Source organism: Cetorhinus maximus, chromosome 28 (assembly GCF_964194155.1).
Source record: "Cetorhinus maximus chromosome 28, sCetMax3.hap1.1, whole genome shotgun sequence".
Lineage (NCBI taxonomy): Eukaryota > Metazoa > Chordata > Chondrichthyes > Lamniformes > Cetorhinidae > Cetorhinus > Cetorhinus maximus.
In genome coordinates, this window is record NC_135906.1 from 13,845,062 (window position 1) to 13,860,964 (window position 15,903).

The 15,903-nt window shown below is 44.9% G+C and overlaps 1 protein-coding gene across 1 annotated transcript in view; it reads left to right on the top strand.

Moving 5' to 3' along the window:
• The window catches only part of LOC144668762 (adhesion G protein-coupled receptor E3-like), a 57,673-nt gene extending 48,175 nt beyond the window's left edge, over window positions 1–9,498 (top strand). Inside the window, exons 11-15 of the mRNA XM_078531092.1 lie at window positions 177–243; window positions 474–565; window positions 4,662–4,830; window positions 4,968–5,060; window positions 8,616–9,498. Of these exons, the coding sequence (XP_078387218.1) occupies window positions 177–243; window positions 474–565; window positions 4,662–4,830; window positions 4,968–5,060; window positions 8,616–8,648 (454 nt within the window). The 3' untranslated portion in view covers window positions 8,649–9,498. The remainder of the gene's footprint in view (window positions 1–176; window positions 244–473; window positions 566–4,661; window positions 4,831–4,967; window positions 5,061–8,615) is intronic.
• Window positions 9,499–15,903: the final 6,405 nt, after the last annotated feature.

The following is a 15,903-nucleotide window of genomic DNA, read 5'->3' on the forward strand; positions in this document are numbered from 1 at the left end:
TCCTGTGTTATTTTTCCACCCATAGCGCCACGTCCTCTCCCCACCCCACTGCTCCAAACGCACCTGCAGGATAACATTTGAGCCAATATTTTATCAATCAGTCAGTAGAATAGCAGATGGGTTAATGGATGGGTGTGTTCGCTGGCATCTAAGTCTAACTTTTATTTCATTCACAGCTGCTGGCTCCAATTGGAGAGGGGATTTATCTGGAGTTTCTTGGGACCTGTTTGCTGCATCATTCTGGTAGCTATTCTCTCATTTGTTCGCACCACTTCCACTAATTTTCAGATAAAAAATTGAAATGAAATAAGGCAAACAGTGTGTAAGTGCAAGTGGCGTGAGTTCTGGGTGTGCTTTTCCTTCTCAGATCTTGTTCTTGCCAACTGCAAATCCTAATCTAATGCACAGTGCAAAATACCCGCTGCTGCCTAACACGGACTCAAACTTATAGCGCTGTTTATTTAAATTAACAGGTCAACACAGCCCTCCTCGTTTCCATACTCTGGATACTGCGAAAACAGCTGTCTGGCCTTAACTCCGAAGTGTCGAAGATTAAAGACACACGGTCAGTTCAATAAGTTGATTTCCGCCTCTCATAGTGCTTATGATGCCATGGCCGATCCCCCGAGTGAGGTCCCCCAACTCACTAAATTCCCGAACGGGACCCCAATTCTCTTATGCTCCCGGGTGAGGAGGAATGTGCTGGCTCCCCTTCCTTACTCAACACCCCCACCCTCGGTCGGTCGCGACAAGATTAATTTTAAAATCCTTTCCCCGTGGATACCTTTTCCCAGTCCAAATGTATTCAATTTTTGTAAGGAACCAATTTAACCAGACTTTCTTGAGTCAAAGAAAGAGTAAGTTTATTATTTACTAAAACCCGAGAAAAATAGTTAAAAAGCAATGTACAATAACACAGATCAGAAATGAAAAGTTAAGAGTCCAAATAAAAGTTTAAAAATATACAAATCAGTCCTTGCCTTCTCCACGAGGCATAGATGGCGGTACCTTGCAGCCGCTAAATTGGGTGATTCCAGTAGTGCTGACTTTGGCAGATTCACAGTCAGTTGGTGACACTTGGTTCTGCAGGGTAGCTGAAGAGGCTGTCCTTTTTCCTTTTGACTGTAGCTTCTGCTGAGCCTTAACTCCAGCAAACCAAGAGAGAGAAAGAGAGAGAGAAACCTAGTCTGCTTCTGCAGGGGTGACTGGTTCTTCTTCTTGCTGCTATCACACCAACGCAGCCAGCTTTTTAATCCATTTTTCTTGTGTATTCCCGAAAGGAGAAATTGTCATGATTTGCATTCATACTTTTTACACATCCTGAAATGTAAATCAACAGGAGATGGATATCTGGATATCTGATGAGGTGGGAAACAGTCTCCATTGTCTTTACAACCACAGGAGATTAAATTTCAGTCCTTTGCTCTTTCACATCTCCCCTTCAAGTGTCTCTGCTTGAAGAAGGTGATGACATCTTTCATGTGCGACATTCCATGTCCTCTCAAGACCAGTCCGACAGCTATTATCCACACAGGAATTTTCCAGAATGCAATCACTGTACATTATCAGCCATCTTTTACTCAGTGTCTTTGCTCGTATTTCTTTAAAAACACACAGGCCTTCCTTAAAAAGTTCAATATGCCCGTAAGTAATTTGTGGTTGTAATCTGCAATTCATGACAATTATAAATAAGCTTTCCCTGTGCTTTATTTCTGTCACCAATTTCTTCCCCTCCCCGTGTCGGAGCCCTTAATGGGAGTTCACTCAGTGGTGCCGGTTACTATCCAGTACTTCATCCAAAAATAACCTTGGATAGTTGTCATCAGCATAATATTCCCTTACTATCCAGGTCAACTAATATGCAGGGTCAAAACCCTAGGACTTCTCCCCTGACATTGCTGTGCGGGCACCTTCACTGTACAGACTACAACAGTTCAAAAAGGCGGCTCACTACCACCTTCTCAAGGGCAACTAGGGATGGGCAATAACTGCTGGCCTTGCCAGCGATGCCCATCCCAAGAACGCTGCTTTTTTTCTAAACTGCCAGAGCGTTAAATATTTCTCCTAATTTAATGCCCACATCATGCTTTTCCCTGCAGAGACCAGATGTTAGTAAGAACACAAGATTCCCAGGAGAATCTGGGGAGATCCTGTTTGTTTATTTTTCTGAGTTTGGATAATACTGCAAGGCCAGCATTCACAATCCATCCCTCGTGAACCAATGAGTTGTTCCCCTTGAATGGTACCCACCCCTGAGCTGATAGTGCTTCCAATTTCCTTCTTGCTATTGAACTTGGTAGCAGTTGACTGAGAGTCAACTACGTAGTGTGATGTTTGTATAGTGATGTAGGTTACATCAGTTGTGTTCAGTGGTCGCACATTTGCCTCTGAATTAGAAGGTTATGAGTTCAAATCCCACGCCTGAAAGTTGAGCCCAAGATTTTGACTGACGCTCCCAGTGCAGCGCTGAGGAGTGCTGCACTGTTGCGAGTGCTGTCTTTTGCATGAGACATTTCAGGCAAACGTAAACAGTCCCACGGTTCTGTTTTGAAGATGAGCAAGGAGAGGTCTCTCTGGTGGTGCGGCCATCATTTTACTTCCCAACATAGGTCACCTGGCCATCGTCACATTGCTCTTTGTGGGAGCTTGCTGTGCGCAAGTTGGTTTACCACACTTCGTACATTGCAATACACTTCAAAAAGCACTTCATTTTGGGAAGTCATGATATTGTGAAAGGCATTGTAAGGCAAGTCTTTTTTTCAAGCCCATTGATCAGACTGAGCTGGGGCTTTTACAACAATTCTGAGACTCCCATGATCATTTTATCATGCTGCGTTCCTCCATCAGCCTCCACAAAATTCAAACTCTTTTAAGAAGTTTTGCAGTCACTATGTTGAGCAGCCTCCAGTTCCCTCCTTGGAGGACTGCTGGCTAGGCCACTCAAGACCACAACCCACTAGGTGGAGGTATATGCTCTACCCACTCGTACACTAACTTTACATCGGGGTAGGTTGTTAGAGCCCAGCGTCCAACGCCTGGGCTGTCTGCCGGCCCACTTTAATATGTATTAGTTATTCTCAAATTTCTAGCTGCAGGAACAAAACAGTAATCCATGAGTTGCTCCCATTTCTCCCCCTTCATCTCTCTGGGTATTCCCCATAAATCCTTCAAGTCACAAATGATTAAAATAAAAACACACACACACAATCTTTTAGTTTATTGAACTTAAAAAAAATTGTTGAGGAACTTGGTTGAAGGCCAGTGTCCATTATGCAGGGCACCATCAGGGTCAGTAAGAACATGACTTTAAGCCAACAAGTTGTGACTAAGTCATCTGTATCCTATTTAAGGCACAGAAGGAAGCCATTTGACCCATCGTGCCTGTGCCATCCAAAAAGAGCTGAGCTGCCTAACCCCACTTTCCAACGCTTGGCCCCTAGCCTTGTAAATTCAGAGCTGGAAGTGCATATTCCAAGTGTGTGTCTTTTTTTTTAATTTAAAAGGGTTTCAGTCTCTACCACCCTTTAGACAGCAAGTTCCAGACTCCCACCTCCCTCTGGGTGAAAACATTTCTCCTCAACTCCCCTCTAATCCTCCCACCAATTAGTTTAAATCTAGGCCCTCGGCCTATCGACCTCTCTGCTAAGGGAAATAGGTCCTTCCTATCCACTCCCACTAGGCCCCTCACATATTACTGCATGAAACATCGCGTCCAGTCAGCCCTTGACCGGTAAACCCGCAGCTGTCTGTTTTAGCACCCCGAGGCAAATTCAAATCAGGACCAAAATTGCGTGCTAAATCCAACTTTCTTTCAGGCCGTAGGGGCCTGTAGATTGGAGGAAGAATGGGAGCTGCAGGAAAATGGAAGACTTTCCGCATTGTTATTATTTTCTCTGAATCAGTTTACTGAGAAACCTTAGCCCAGTGGTGAACTAATCTGTGGTCACTTCGATGAAGTACAATGATAAGATTGACTTCCATGGAACGTTAACCCTAGCACCTGATCAAGGGCTCCAGGAGAGGAAAGATTTGTTGAAAAGTAAGATGCAGACAAATCAGGAACAAGGGTTTTTTTTTCCCCTTTATTCTTTCATGGGATGTGGGTGTCATTCGCAAGGCCAGCATTTGTTGCCCATCCCTAATTGCCCTTGAACTGAACGCTTGTTTGGCCATTTCAGAGGACAGTGAAGAGGTAACCACATATTGTGGGTCTGGAGTTACGTGTAGGCCAGACCAGGTAAGGACGGCAGATTTCCTTCCCTAAAGGACCTTAGTGAGCCAGATGGGTTTTTGCAATTGATGATAGTCTCATGGTCACCATTACTGAGACTAGCTTTCAGTTCCAGATTGTTGTGTATTTTATATATCTCAGAGCAATGCAGAGATGACACTTGTTTCCAAGTGTGCAACAGGTTTATTTACAAGAGTTTTAAAACATCTCTGCAGTCACAAAATGCCTGCACTCGTGCTTACAGCTCAGCTTTTGGTACCTTCTGTGGTGTCTTTGCTCTGGGTACACACCCAGGCCTAACCAAACAAGAACAGTGAGCCTAGATCAGTCACCAGACTCACATAATCAAACAGCGAACAATTGATTAATTGAACATTACAGTGAATTATTGCGTTAAAGTTTGAGTTACACAATATTTTCCTTCTCGTAGGATGCTGACATTTAAAGCCATCGCGCAGGTTTTTATCCTGGGATGTACCTGGATTCTTGGCTTGTTTCACTTTAGGAAAGAAACCATTGTGATGGCCTATCTATTCACCATCATCAACAGTTTCCAGGGCATCTTCATCTTCATCATCCTATGTGTTTTGAACAAGCAGGTACCGGACATCCTAAAGCCCTCATTACTCTTTCAATCCTACATCGTGAGGTGCAAGAATTATTTTATGGCTTAAAATTAAAGTTACCTTGGATTTTTAACTTTCCCCTATTTTTTTACCACTGCTGCTGCACAAAGGTGAGGAAAGAGTATCGCAAATGCTTTGGTGGAATCAAGAAACCAAGTTTGTGGTCAGAATCAGCAAGTACAAATGTGGTGACAGCAACATTGGTGAGTTTAGATTAACTGGAACTGCTCCTTGCTTAAGCTGAGATGAACTTATCAGATTTAGGTCAGTTGATACCACTCTAGACTCTGAGGCAGAAACATAAAGGTTCAGGTCTCACTGCAGAGGCTGTGTACCTAGACTGACGCTCCCAGTGCAGTGGCTGTGACAGTGCCACACTGTCAGAGGTGCTGGCCTTCGGATGGGACTTTACATCTCGGGTGCTTATAAAAGATCCCATGCATTATGTGAAAGAAAGGTGGAACAGTAGCCTAACCAATATTTGCAATTCAACTAATGCCACTTAAAAAGGAAATCAGTGATCACATCTTTATCTCACTGCTGCTTGGTGCGTAAATTGACTGCTGTGTTTCCTACAATACAATATTGACTACACTTCAAAATACTTCATTGAGCGTTAAGCAGATTTGGGATGTCCTGAGATGGTTTTACATCAAGCACTTTTGGTTGTCCTTGAGCGATGATATAAAGTGCAGTTAATATCTTAACATCAGTAAGCTTTGAAAAGTAGATTGAAACATGGGAGCATAGTAAAATAGAAGCAGGAGTAGGTCATTCGGCTCTTTGAGCCTGCTCTGCCATTCAGTATGATCATGGCTGATTCTCTATCTCAAAGCCATTCTCCTTGATGCCTTTAGCGTCTAGAAATATATCTACTTCCTTCTTAAGTATATTGAGTGACTTGGCTTCCACAACCCTCCATTATCTGTGAAGTGTCTATACACAATGACAATCTGAAAACAGCATTTGACTTGATGGGAACTTGACTTAAACTGAGGCTTAGAAGCAAGAGGCATTGACTAAGTTTATATAAAGTATAATTAATTTGACTAGTTAAGCAGATATTATGAACACAGATATGAAACAGTTCTCAGTACTGTGCCAAAAATCATAGATTAATTCAACAGTGAATTTGTCCAAATCAAACCCTAAGGAACTTTCACCTGAGTTTATAGTTCCTGCTTTGTAGAGGGCCAATTCTTCCTTTTGGTGTTGGGTGCCTATCTCTAGAAACATGGAGACTCAGAGAGTAATCATATTTTCATGGCTCTACACTATCCTTACTTGCATCTGGTGCAATATTTTTATAGTCAGGAGTGAGTTGACTTGCATTTCTGTAATATCTTTCACATCCTCAGGGAATTGCAAACAACTCCACAGCCAATGAATTACTTTCAAAATACAGTCCCCGTTGCTTTGTAGGCAGATGCAGCATCCAATTTACACACAGCAAGATCCCACAACAAGGACTTGCAGTTATTCAGCACCTTTAACATAGTAAAAGATCCCAAGGTGATTCACAGAAGCGGTATCAGACAAAATTTGACACTGAGCCTCATAAGGGAATATTGGGACCATAGACCATAAAGGTAGGATTTTAAGAAGCATTTTAAAGGTGATAGAGAGGCAGTGTAGTTTAAGAATTTGTGAAGATGGATGTTATCTTTTTTAAATATTTTTTGGGAATATGGTAGTATTCTGTAAAGAAGGCTGTGTGTGTGGGTGTGTCCATGCTTAATTAATCTGGGGAAAGGTTAGTAAAGACAGCTTGCCTGTGGGAACTGAGAGATGAAAGGTAAAGGTGCTAGACGCATGCATTTGTAATGAGAGGCTATGGTAAAGTTGGGATTACAAATAAATAATTTGGGTTTTAAAATTTTACGTGATAGGTAAAGACTTGACTTTTCAGCTAATAAACTTCAAAGGGAGTTTAAGGGACTTTAACAACTTACAAAGGCTTCATAAGTAAACACGGGGAAGTTATTAAATCTTATTTGACCCGAAAGTGGAGGTAATAGGAAGACATGAAAGATTTTTATATTTTGGAAAAGTTGAGTTCAGAGAGGTGATTAGGACAATGGAGTCTAGGATGAAAGGGTAAAAAAGATATTTGAGGAGAGATGTATAGTTGAGTTGTGTTGGCTGTGTGGAGGAGATGTCCTGAGACCAGCTCTGTGCTGAGAAAAATTGTAAGTTTGAAGCATCCACCCAGTTTCAAGCCAGGGAGGTATTTGTTTTCAGAGAGCAGTCAGTTGCTGAACTTGCTTTGGATTTCCACAGCAGAGAGGAAGAGACTGAGAAGTTGTGTAGTATGCTTTATTAAAGTAGCAGCAGTTTTTGATTTGGGTAATATTACTGGATTTTTATGGTTAAAAACCTATAAAGGAGCTCTTGCCAAGTAGTTTACTTGTGTGTTTTGACCAAGTGGGGTTTTTTGGGGGGAATGCTTCGTAAGACTGTTTTAACTGTCATTTTAATCTTGTGTGCTTAAGTTTTTTTCTTCATCTTGTTAATAAATCATTTAATTTTAAAATCCTAGAAGTGTACTGGGACTCTATGCTTCTGTGATGAGTAGTTTTCTCCTTGTTTTCAAAATACAAAAAAAAAAGTTATGATAGTAAGATATGTTTCCCTCTGGGATTTGACTTGCTCAGTGAATAACAGCAGCTGTGTCCTGAAATATTGCAGAGTACGAACTCGTCCAGTTAGTCTCCTTCTTGAGTAGCATTGGTTGGCCAATAAGTGTTGGCCAGGACACAAAAAAGATTTTCCCCCCTCTTCAAATTGTGCCCTGGGAGCTCTTGTGCCAACCTGAGAAGGCCTTGGTTACATGATTCATCTCAAATAACTCTGGTTTGTCAGCCCTGAGTCCTACTATGTAGGTACTGGTATCAAACTAAGAATTGTATCTTCTGAGTTACCAAGGTAATTGGATTAATGAGATAGTGTTACCAAGCCTAGAAAAAGTGCCACAGCAACCTCAATGGGATGAATAGCCTACTTCTGTTTCCATGTAAAGAAAGTTCTACTCCACTTTGACTCTTATTTAAATGTTATATTTCACTTAAAAGCTTTATCGCCATTCCCTGGAACTGGTATGTCTGTAATTACAGAGTGGTGTGTCATAGAATTTACCCAGGAACATGTTGAGAATGTCAGGTTGTAAATAGTTATGCTTTAAGCAGTCTATTTAATTCCAAGCTAGAACATAAGTGGGTTTAAAGAATAGCTGATCAGCATTTCTACCTGGATACAAGGCTCATGTGATTCACATTGCCATGAAGATAGACTACGAAAGGAGAAGGGTTTCTAAAATATCCCTGAACTCACAGACAAGTTAATCTGCCAGGATCCAGGAGATAGGGAGCAGCTAAAGGATGCAGTATGACACATAGAATTTTACAGCACAGAAGGAGGCCATTTGGCCCATTGTCCTTGCACTTGCTCTTTGAAAGAACTATCCAGTTAGTCTCATGCTCCTGCTCTTTCTCCCATTACCCTGCATTTTTTTTCCTTTTCAAGTATTTATCCAATTTATTTTTGAAAGCTATTATTGAATCTGTTTCCACCACCCTTTCAGGCAGCGGGTCCTAGATCACAGCAATTTGGTGCATAAAACTATTTCTCCTCATCTCCCCAGCCTTAGCTCTCCCCACACCCTCTCAGCAGTCCTTAAGCTAATTATGTTAAATTCATGTTTAATTAATTTATTCATACAAAATTGTTAATAAATAAAACTGTTATTCTTTTGTCTCCAGGGAGAGGTGAGCGTGGTGGAATCTAAAGTATAGCGGCGGAATCATTCTAGAAATTCACAGCGCAAGATTATCACACCCTGTCAGCAAAGAGGAACTTGCAATTGTTAAGATATTTCAGTGGAAATCTAAAATCAAAAATAAGGCTTTTAAGAAACCTCTTGAAATATCTGCAGCAAAACCCACAACACTATGGTTTGGGCACTGGGACGTGGCTGTGGGGATATTGTATGCAGATTACAGAAATGTTAACAGCACTGTTCATTCCAGTTTCCCATGGAATAGGAACATATAGGAACAGGAGGGGGGTCATTCAGCCCACTGAGCCTGCTCCATTATTCAATAACTGATCTGAACCTTAACTCCTTCCACTCGCCTAGGTCCTTGCCTAACAAAAATTTAGGATCTCGGAATTAAAATGATTAATCGATCTGACACCTATTGCTTCTTGTGGCACAGAGTGATTCACATTTCTATCACCCCTTGTGTGAAACACGGATTTCCTAACTTCTCTCCTGAACCTCTCCTCATAATTTACCCCTTGGAACTGTAGTAGCATTCTGGTGAATCTGCACTGAACTCCTTCCAATGCCTATATATCCTTGCCCAGAACTACTCCAGATGTGGTCAGACCAGATCTTTGTATAGCTCTAGCAACACTTGTGTTACAATCCCTTCGAGAACAGCATCTTTATATTTTAAAAAAATGAACTTTCAGTTGATAGCTGAAGGGACGACACAAGATTTCACTTTTTAAGACTTGTTTTTTATTCATTCACGGGAAGTGGGCTTTACTGGCTGGGCCAGCAATTTTTCCCCATCCCTAGTTGCCCCTGAGAAGCTGGTGGTGAGCTGCCTTCTTGAACTGCTGCAGTGCATGTGGTGTAGGTACACCCACAGTGCTGTTAGGAAGGGAGTTGCAGAATTTAGAACCAGCAACAGTGAAGGAACGGCGATATATTTCCAAGTCAGGATGGTGAGTGACTTGGTGGGGAACTTCCAGGTGGTGGCGTTCCCACCTATCCTCTGCCCTTGTCCTTCTAGATGGAATGGTCATGGCTTTGGAAGGTGCTGTTGAAGGAGGCTTGGTGGATTCCTGCAGTTCATCTCGTAGATGGTACACACTGCTGCTACTGTGCATCGGTGGTGGAGGGAGTGAGTGTTTGTGGATGTGGTGCCAATCAAGTAGGCTGTTTTGTCCTGGACATTGTCAAGCTTTTTGAGTGTTGTGGGAGCTGCACTCATCCAGGCAAGTGGAAAGTATTCCATCACACTCCTGACCTGTGCCTTGTAGATGGTGGACAGGCTTTAGGGAGTCAGGAGGTGAGTTACTTGCTGCAGGATTCCAAGCCTGCTCTTTGTAGCCACAGTATTTAAATGGCTAGTCCAGTTCAGTTTCTGGTCAATGGTAACCCCCAGGATGTTGATAGTGGGGATTCAATGATGGTAATGCCATTGAACAGCAAGGGGTGCTGGTTGGATTCTCTCTTGTTGGGGATAGTCATTGCCTGACACTTGTGATGTGTGAATGTTACTTGGCAGTCCAAGCCTGGATATTGTCCAGGTCTTGCTGCATTTGGACATGGATTCCTTCAGTATCTGAAGAGTCGCAAATGGTGCTGAACATTGCGCAATCACCAGCGAACATCCCCACTTTTGACCTTATGATGGAAGGAAGGTCATTGATGAAGCAGCTGAAGATGGTTGGGCCGAGGACACGACCCTGAGGAACTCCTGCAGTGATATCCTGGAACTGAGATGACTGACCTCCAACAACCACAACCAGCTTCCTTTGTGCTAGGTATGACTATAAAAAGAGACCAAAAGCACTGTTGACTAAACACTATTGTGCAACTTATACTTTAAACTGTAGAACAAAACTTTCCCCTTTTATTTTTAACAGAACCGAAAAACCCACCTCACAGGTATATTTTACTTTGTCCCTCAAGTAGCCATTTGATTTTCGTGGACTCAGTCCTAAGTGATTCTTAGCTCAGTAAGGGTTTACTTCTGTTCCTTTCCTTTCCCAGTCTGGTAAATTTTAACCTCAGAACTATGTTTTATGTTGAGGGTTTTTTTTTAGTGCTTCTCTCTCTAGCACAGGCTAGGTAAATCTTGCAGTCTTGTTTCAAATCCTCACAAATTTGGTCTTTTCAATATAAGCAATGAGCTCTGACCCTCATTCCTGTGGTGAACCATAGAGACTTTTGGCCTCTAGCTGCTCTCTCTCTCCCAGATCCTGGCAGATTATCTTGTCTATGAATTCAGGGATATCTTATAAACCCTTCCCCTTTTATAGCCCATCTCCATTGCAATGTGAATCACATGGGCCTTGTATCCAAGTAGAAATGCTGATTGGCTATTTCTTAGTCCCCAATTCCATTCTATCTTGGAATTAAATGGACAGTTTAAAGCATAACTGTTTACAGCCAAACATTCTCAGCACCTTCCTTGGAGACAACCAGTCTAACCACTGTAAACACAGATGCTACTGCAATTGTCTTCAAGAGTTAACACCTTAAACCTTCCTACCAACAAAACAATCTGGACCTCCCTTTAATCTTTAGCAGTCCCCTCAGCCAGGCCTGTTGTCACTGGAGGAACATCCATGGCATACTGAGTGGATTCTCATCTACATGGCCCTACTGCGAAGCAGCTCATGGAAGTCACCATTGAGGCCCACATTGGATATGGTCAAGGGTGTGGGAGAGGAAGGTCAATGATTGGCTGGGAGAGGAAGAGGTATTGGGGGGGTGAGGTTGGGAGTGGGGGAATGAAGGTGTCGGGGGTTGAGGTTGGGAGAGGGGTATTGAAGTGTCAGGGGCTGAGGTTGGGAGGGGAGGAATGAAGGTGTCGAGGGGTGAGGTTGGGAGGGGAGGAATGAAGATGTCGAGGGGTGAGGTTGGGAAGGGAGGAATGAAGATGTCGAGGGGTGAGGTTGGGAGGGGAGGAATGAAGATGTCGGGAGGTGAAGTTGGGAGGGGAGAAATGAAGGTGTCGAGGGGTGAGGTTGGGAGGGGGTATCGAAGGTGTCGGGGGTGTGCATCTTCGGGGCAATGAAAGTGTCAGGGTGGGAGGTTGGGAGTGGGGGGGAGGGACTACAGGAGGGGGTAACGGAGGTGAAGACGGCAACTGAGGAGGTAGATGTAAGGGGGGGTGTGGTGGAAGGTGTAAAGGAATGAGCATGGAGAGGGGAAAGGAGTGCAGAAAGGGGAGGGAGTCCAGGGGGAGGAAGAAGTAAGAGTGGAAGAAGGAGTCAGGTTAGTGGAAGGAGTAAAGCTGGAGGAAGAAGTGAGCTTGAAGGAAGAGGTAAGATTGGAGGGAGGAGTCAATGGGGGTAAGGACCAAGGGTGGCGGAAGAAGTAAGGGTGGAGGAAGGAGTCAGGAAGAGGGAGGGACTAAGCTGGGAGGGTGATGAAGGGATTCCACAGGAGGAAGGGGTGTGAAGGGGAAAATCGGTTACGGGGTGGGGGAGAAAGGGTGTGAAGTGGGGGAAGTGTTCCAGAGGGGGGAAGGGGTCCGGAGGGGGGATGTGCAGATAAACATGCAAGGGAGGGATCTGATAGGTCCATGTCTGCTTCCTGGAGACCGAACTGAGGGTGGGCTTGGTATAAAGTGGTGAGAATGACCAAGAGCAGCATGAGGTGGTAGGGTGGGAGGCTGAGGGTACAACAGTAGTTATAGAAGGGACGGCGAGGGTGGTTGGTGGGGTCTCAGAGGCAGACACAGACCCTGGGGGTGGGAAGGAGGAGGTCGGGGAGGTTAATGTGGATGGGGGTGGGATTTTCAGATAGGAAGGGAATGTGGATGACCACCAGATTGTGAACCCGAGCCTGCTCTAGATATAGGTCCCACCGAAGTGTGTGCCTTTGCGCTGGTGGAGGGTGTGGGTAAGCACTGTGACAGGTCTTCCAGGCTGCTTATTGCCAGCTCTTCAATGGAGGAGGTGTCCTCTTGGCTGCAGATGAGGGCGTGGATGAAGCTGAGGGTGTCAGTCACTAAGCAGAGCTCCCTGTTACCCAAAGGAGAGATAATTAGTGCACGGCAGCAGAGTCAAAAGCAGGAGAGAGAGCACTCACAGTTGTGTTGAGGGAGGGATGACGTGATGCAGGATCCTCAGGTGAGTGTTCACCATTGACCTCACTGTCACCACTGGCAGGGTCCACATCCTCACCAGCCAACGCGATAACACACTCCTCAAAGTGAGTGAGGGGTCTAATGTGGGCCACTCCACCCTTAGTCTGGAACCTCTCCCTGCTGTTGTGAGCCAGCTTCTCCTGCATGAAAACAGATGGAGAGAGTGTGAGCAGGACGATGGCACTGTGTGGAATGTTTGTGTGGTGAACAGAGCCATGGACGGGATGAGCACATGAGCTCCAGAGGATATGAGCCTGATAGAGATGTGAGGGTGTGTGTGAGAGTTAGTGGTGTTGTCCCTTGAGGTGTGAGGTCCCTGGGGATGTGTGATGGGTTTGGGAGTGTGTGTGTGTTGAGAGTGATGCAAAGAATGACTTACCCTGACAGAACAGATGAGACCATTCATCCTTTAGCAGCACTGGGTGGCTGTCCTCTTTTGCTGGGCATTGGCGCTGACCACTGCTGCCACCACCTCCCATACTGGATGGTAATACCGCTGCCTACTGTGTGGCCAGAGCGGGGTCAGAGGACACCATGGGAGGCCTCCACTGCATCCAAAAGGCATTCCAGTGACGCGTCATTAAACCTGGGGGCTGCAGTCTTTTTGCTTTTCGTGGACATCTTCCCTGCAGTAGTTGTGGGCTGGAAGCACTGAGATGTGTGCGTGCAGCTGGACTTTAAATATGGCGTCCAGCGTGATGAAGCGGCAAGGCGTGGCGGACGAATGAGAGCCCGCCCACCATGGAAACGGCGTGATTCCCGGGAATGCATAAGTATTGCAGTGGGTTTGGGACGAGACGGTGTGAAAAGCCGCCATTGCGGCCGGCGGGTAAAATGTCATTTTTTCTTTTGTATTGGAGCTCTCTCTCGTTATAAAGGCTAAAATACCATTAGCCTTCATAATAATTTTTTTCTACCCAACTGCTATGTTTTAGTGATTTGAGTGTATGAACAGAGGAAGCAAGTTGCTGATCTATAAATTACATTGCCACAAAACTATGGGCAGGAAATGAAAATGGTCACTACAAATCTTCCTTCCTTTCTCCCAACCACCTGCCAACCCAGTCACGAACTTCCCCCTAACCCTCAGCTCCATTACGTTTTAGGCCTGAGGTCCCTTATCAGAAACACTTTGGACCTCACCATTCTGGTGCAGGGTGCTTACCGTGTGCTACTCCCCTCTGTCCAGTGCCTCTGGCGCATCCACGAAATGGACCATCCCGAATATCCGGCCAGTGTTCCTTACGCTGGGGGGGAATCTACGCCTTCCTTTAGTAACACTTCTGGCACATCCAACAGCGAAATGTCAAAATGAGCAAAATGTTATCCACGCACCGCCCCCCCACCCCCCACTCTATCCACATGAGCAATTAGTCATTTCTGTTGTGGCCATTGCATCTTCCCCTTTTGTGGTGAGCTCCAGCTCGGTAACAGAATCTTCATCCATGCATTTTGTTGCCTTGCTGAGCACATTGAAGCTAAAACGCCTGAGAAAAGTTTTATTTTAGTAACCCTGCCAAGTAAAACAATAACCTGCATTTATGTGGCACCTTTCATGACCTCAGGACACCCCCCCTATACCTTCCAGACTATGAAGTACTTTTTGAAGTGCAGCCCCTGTTGTAATGTAGGAAACTCAGCAGCCAATTTGCGCGCAGCAAGATCCCACGAACGCAGTGACCTGTTTGCGATGATGGTCGAGGGATAAATATTGGGCCCGAGCTCCCCTGCTCTTGCTGAATCCTGGTTTGGGTTCGGTTACATCTGCCTGGGCCTCCATTTGAAAGACTCTATCTCCAACAGCTCAGCACTCCCTCTGTGCTGCACTGGGAGGGTCAGTTTTAGGGGGAGGTGGTGACATAGTGGTATTGTCACTGGACTAGTGTGCAAGAGACCCAGGGTAATGCTCTGGGGACCTAGGTTCCATCAAGGCAGATGTTGAAAAGTGAATTCAATAAAAATCTGGAATTAATAGTCTAATGATGACCATGAAACCATTGTCGTAAAAACTCATCTGGTTTTTATTGACACTAATGCCCCTGAGGGAAGGAAACCTGCCGTCCTTACCTGGTCTGGTCTGGCCTACAGGTCACTCCAGATCCACAGCAATGTGGTCGACTCTTAAAATGGCCTCTGAACAAGGGCAATTAAGGATGGGTAATAAATGCTGGCCTAGCCAGCAACGCCCACATCCCATGAACAAATTTTTTTTTAAAAGTCTGGACTTGGTACTCAAGCCCCTGGAGCGAGACTTGAACCCATAGCCTTCAGACTCACGAGCAGACAGCACTACCAGCTGAACCACAGCTGACATCTATGTGGGGTAGGGGGGGGACTTATCAACTGAGTGATTTTCTGCTGATACGAATTGAGGCAGATTGACCCCATTTCTACCAGCAAGGCAGAATTTGTCTGTGTTACAACAACAACTTACATTTATATAGCTCCCTCCTAAAGCAGTAAAACTTTGCAAAGGCTCAGGAATGACATTTGGCACCAAGTCACGGAAGGAGGGATTAGGGTAGGTGGGAAGGGTAGGTTTTCACTAGCACCTTAAAAAAGGAGAGGGGGGGCTGTGAAAAGGTATCAGGAGGGAACTCCAGAGCTTAAGGCTTAGGCAGCTGAAGACACGGCCGCCAATGGTGCAGTGAGTATAATCAGAAATACTCAAGAGGCCAGAATCGGAGGTGCGCAGACATCTTGCAGAATTGTAGGGCTGGAGGTGGCGAAGCTATGGAATATATTCCATGTCCTGTGCATAAACACTTTGCTGCTGGTCACCAGGCTCAGTTTCCAGGAATGTACCAAGGATTATATGTCTTGCTGCAATTATACAAGGCCTTGATGAGACCACACCTGGAATATTGTGTGCAGTTTTGGTCTCCTTATCTGAGGAAGGATGTTCTTGCTATAGAGGGAGTGCAGCGAAGGTTTACCCGATTCATTCCTGGGATGGCGGGACTGACATATGAGGAGAGATTGAGTCGGTTAGGATTATATTCGCTGGAGTTCAGAAGAATGAGGGGGGATCTCATAGAAACCTATAAAACTCTAACAGGACTGGACAGGGTAGGTGCAGAAAGGATGTTCCCAATGGTGGGGGAGTCCAGAACCAGGGGTCACAGTCTGAGGATATGGGGTAGACCATTTAGGA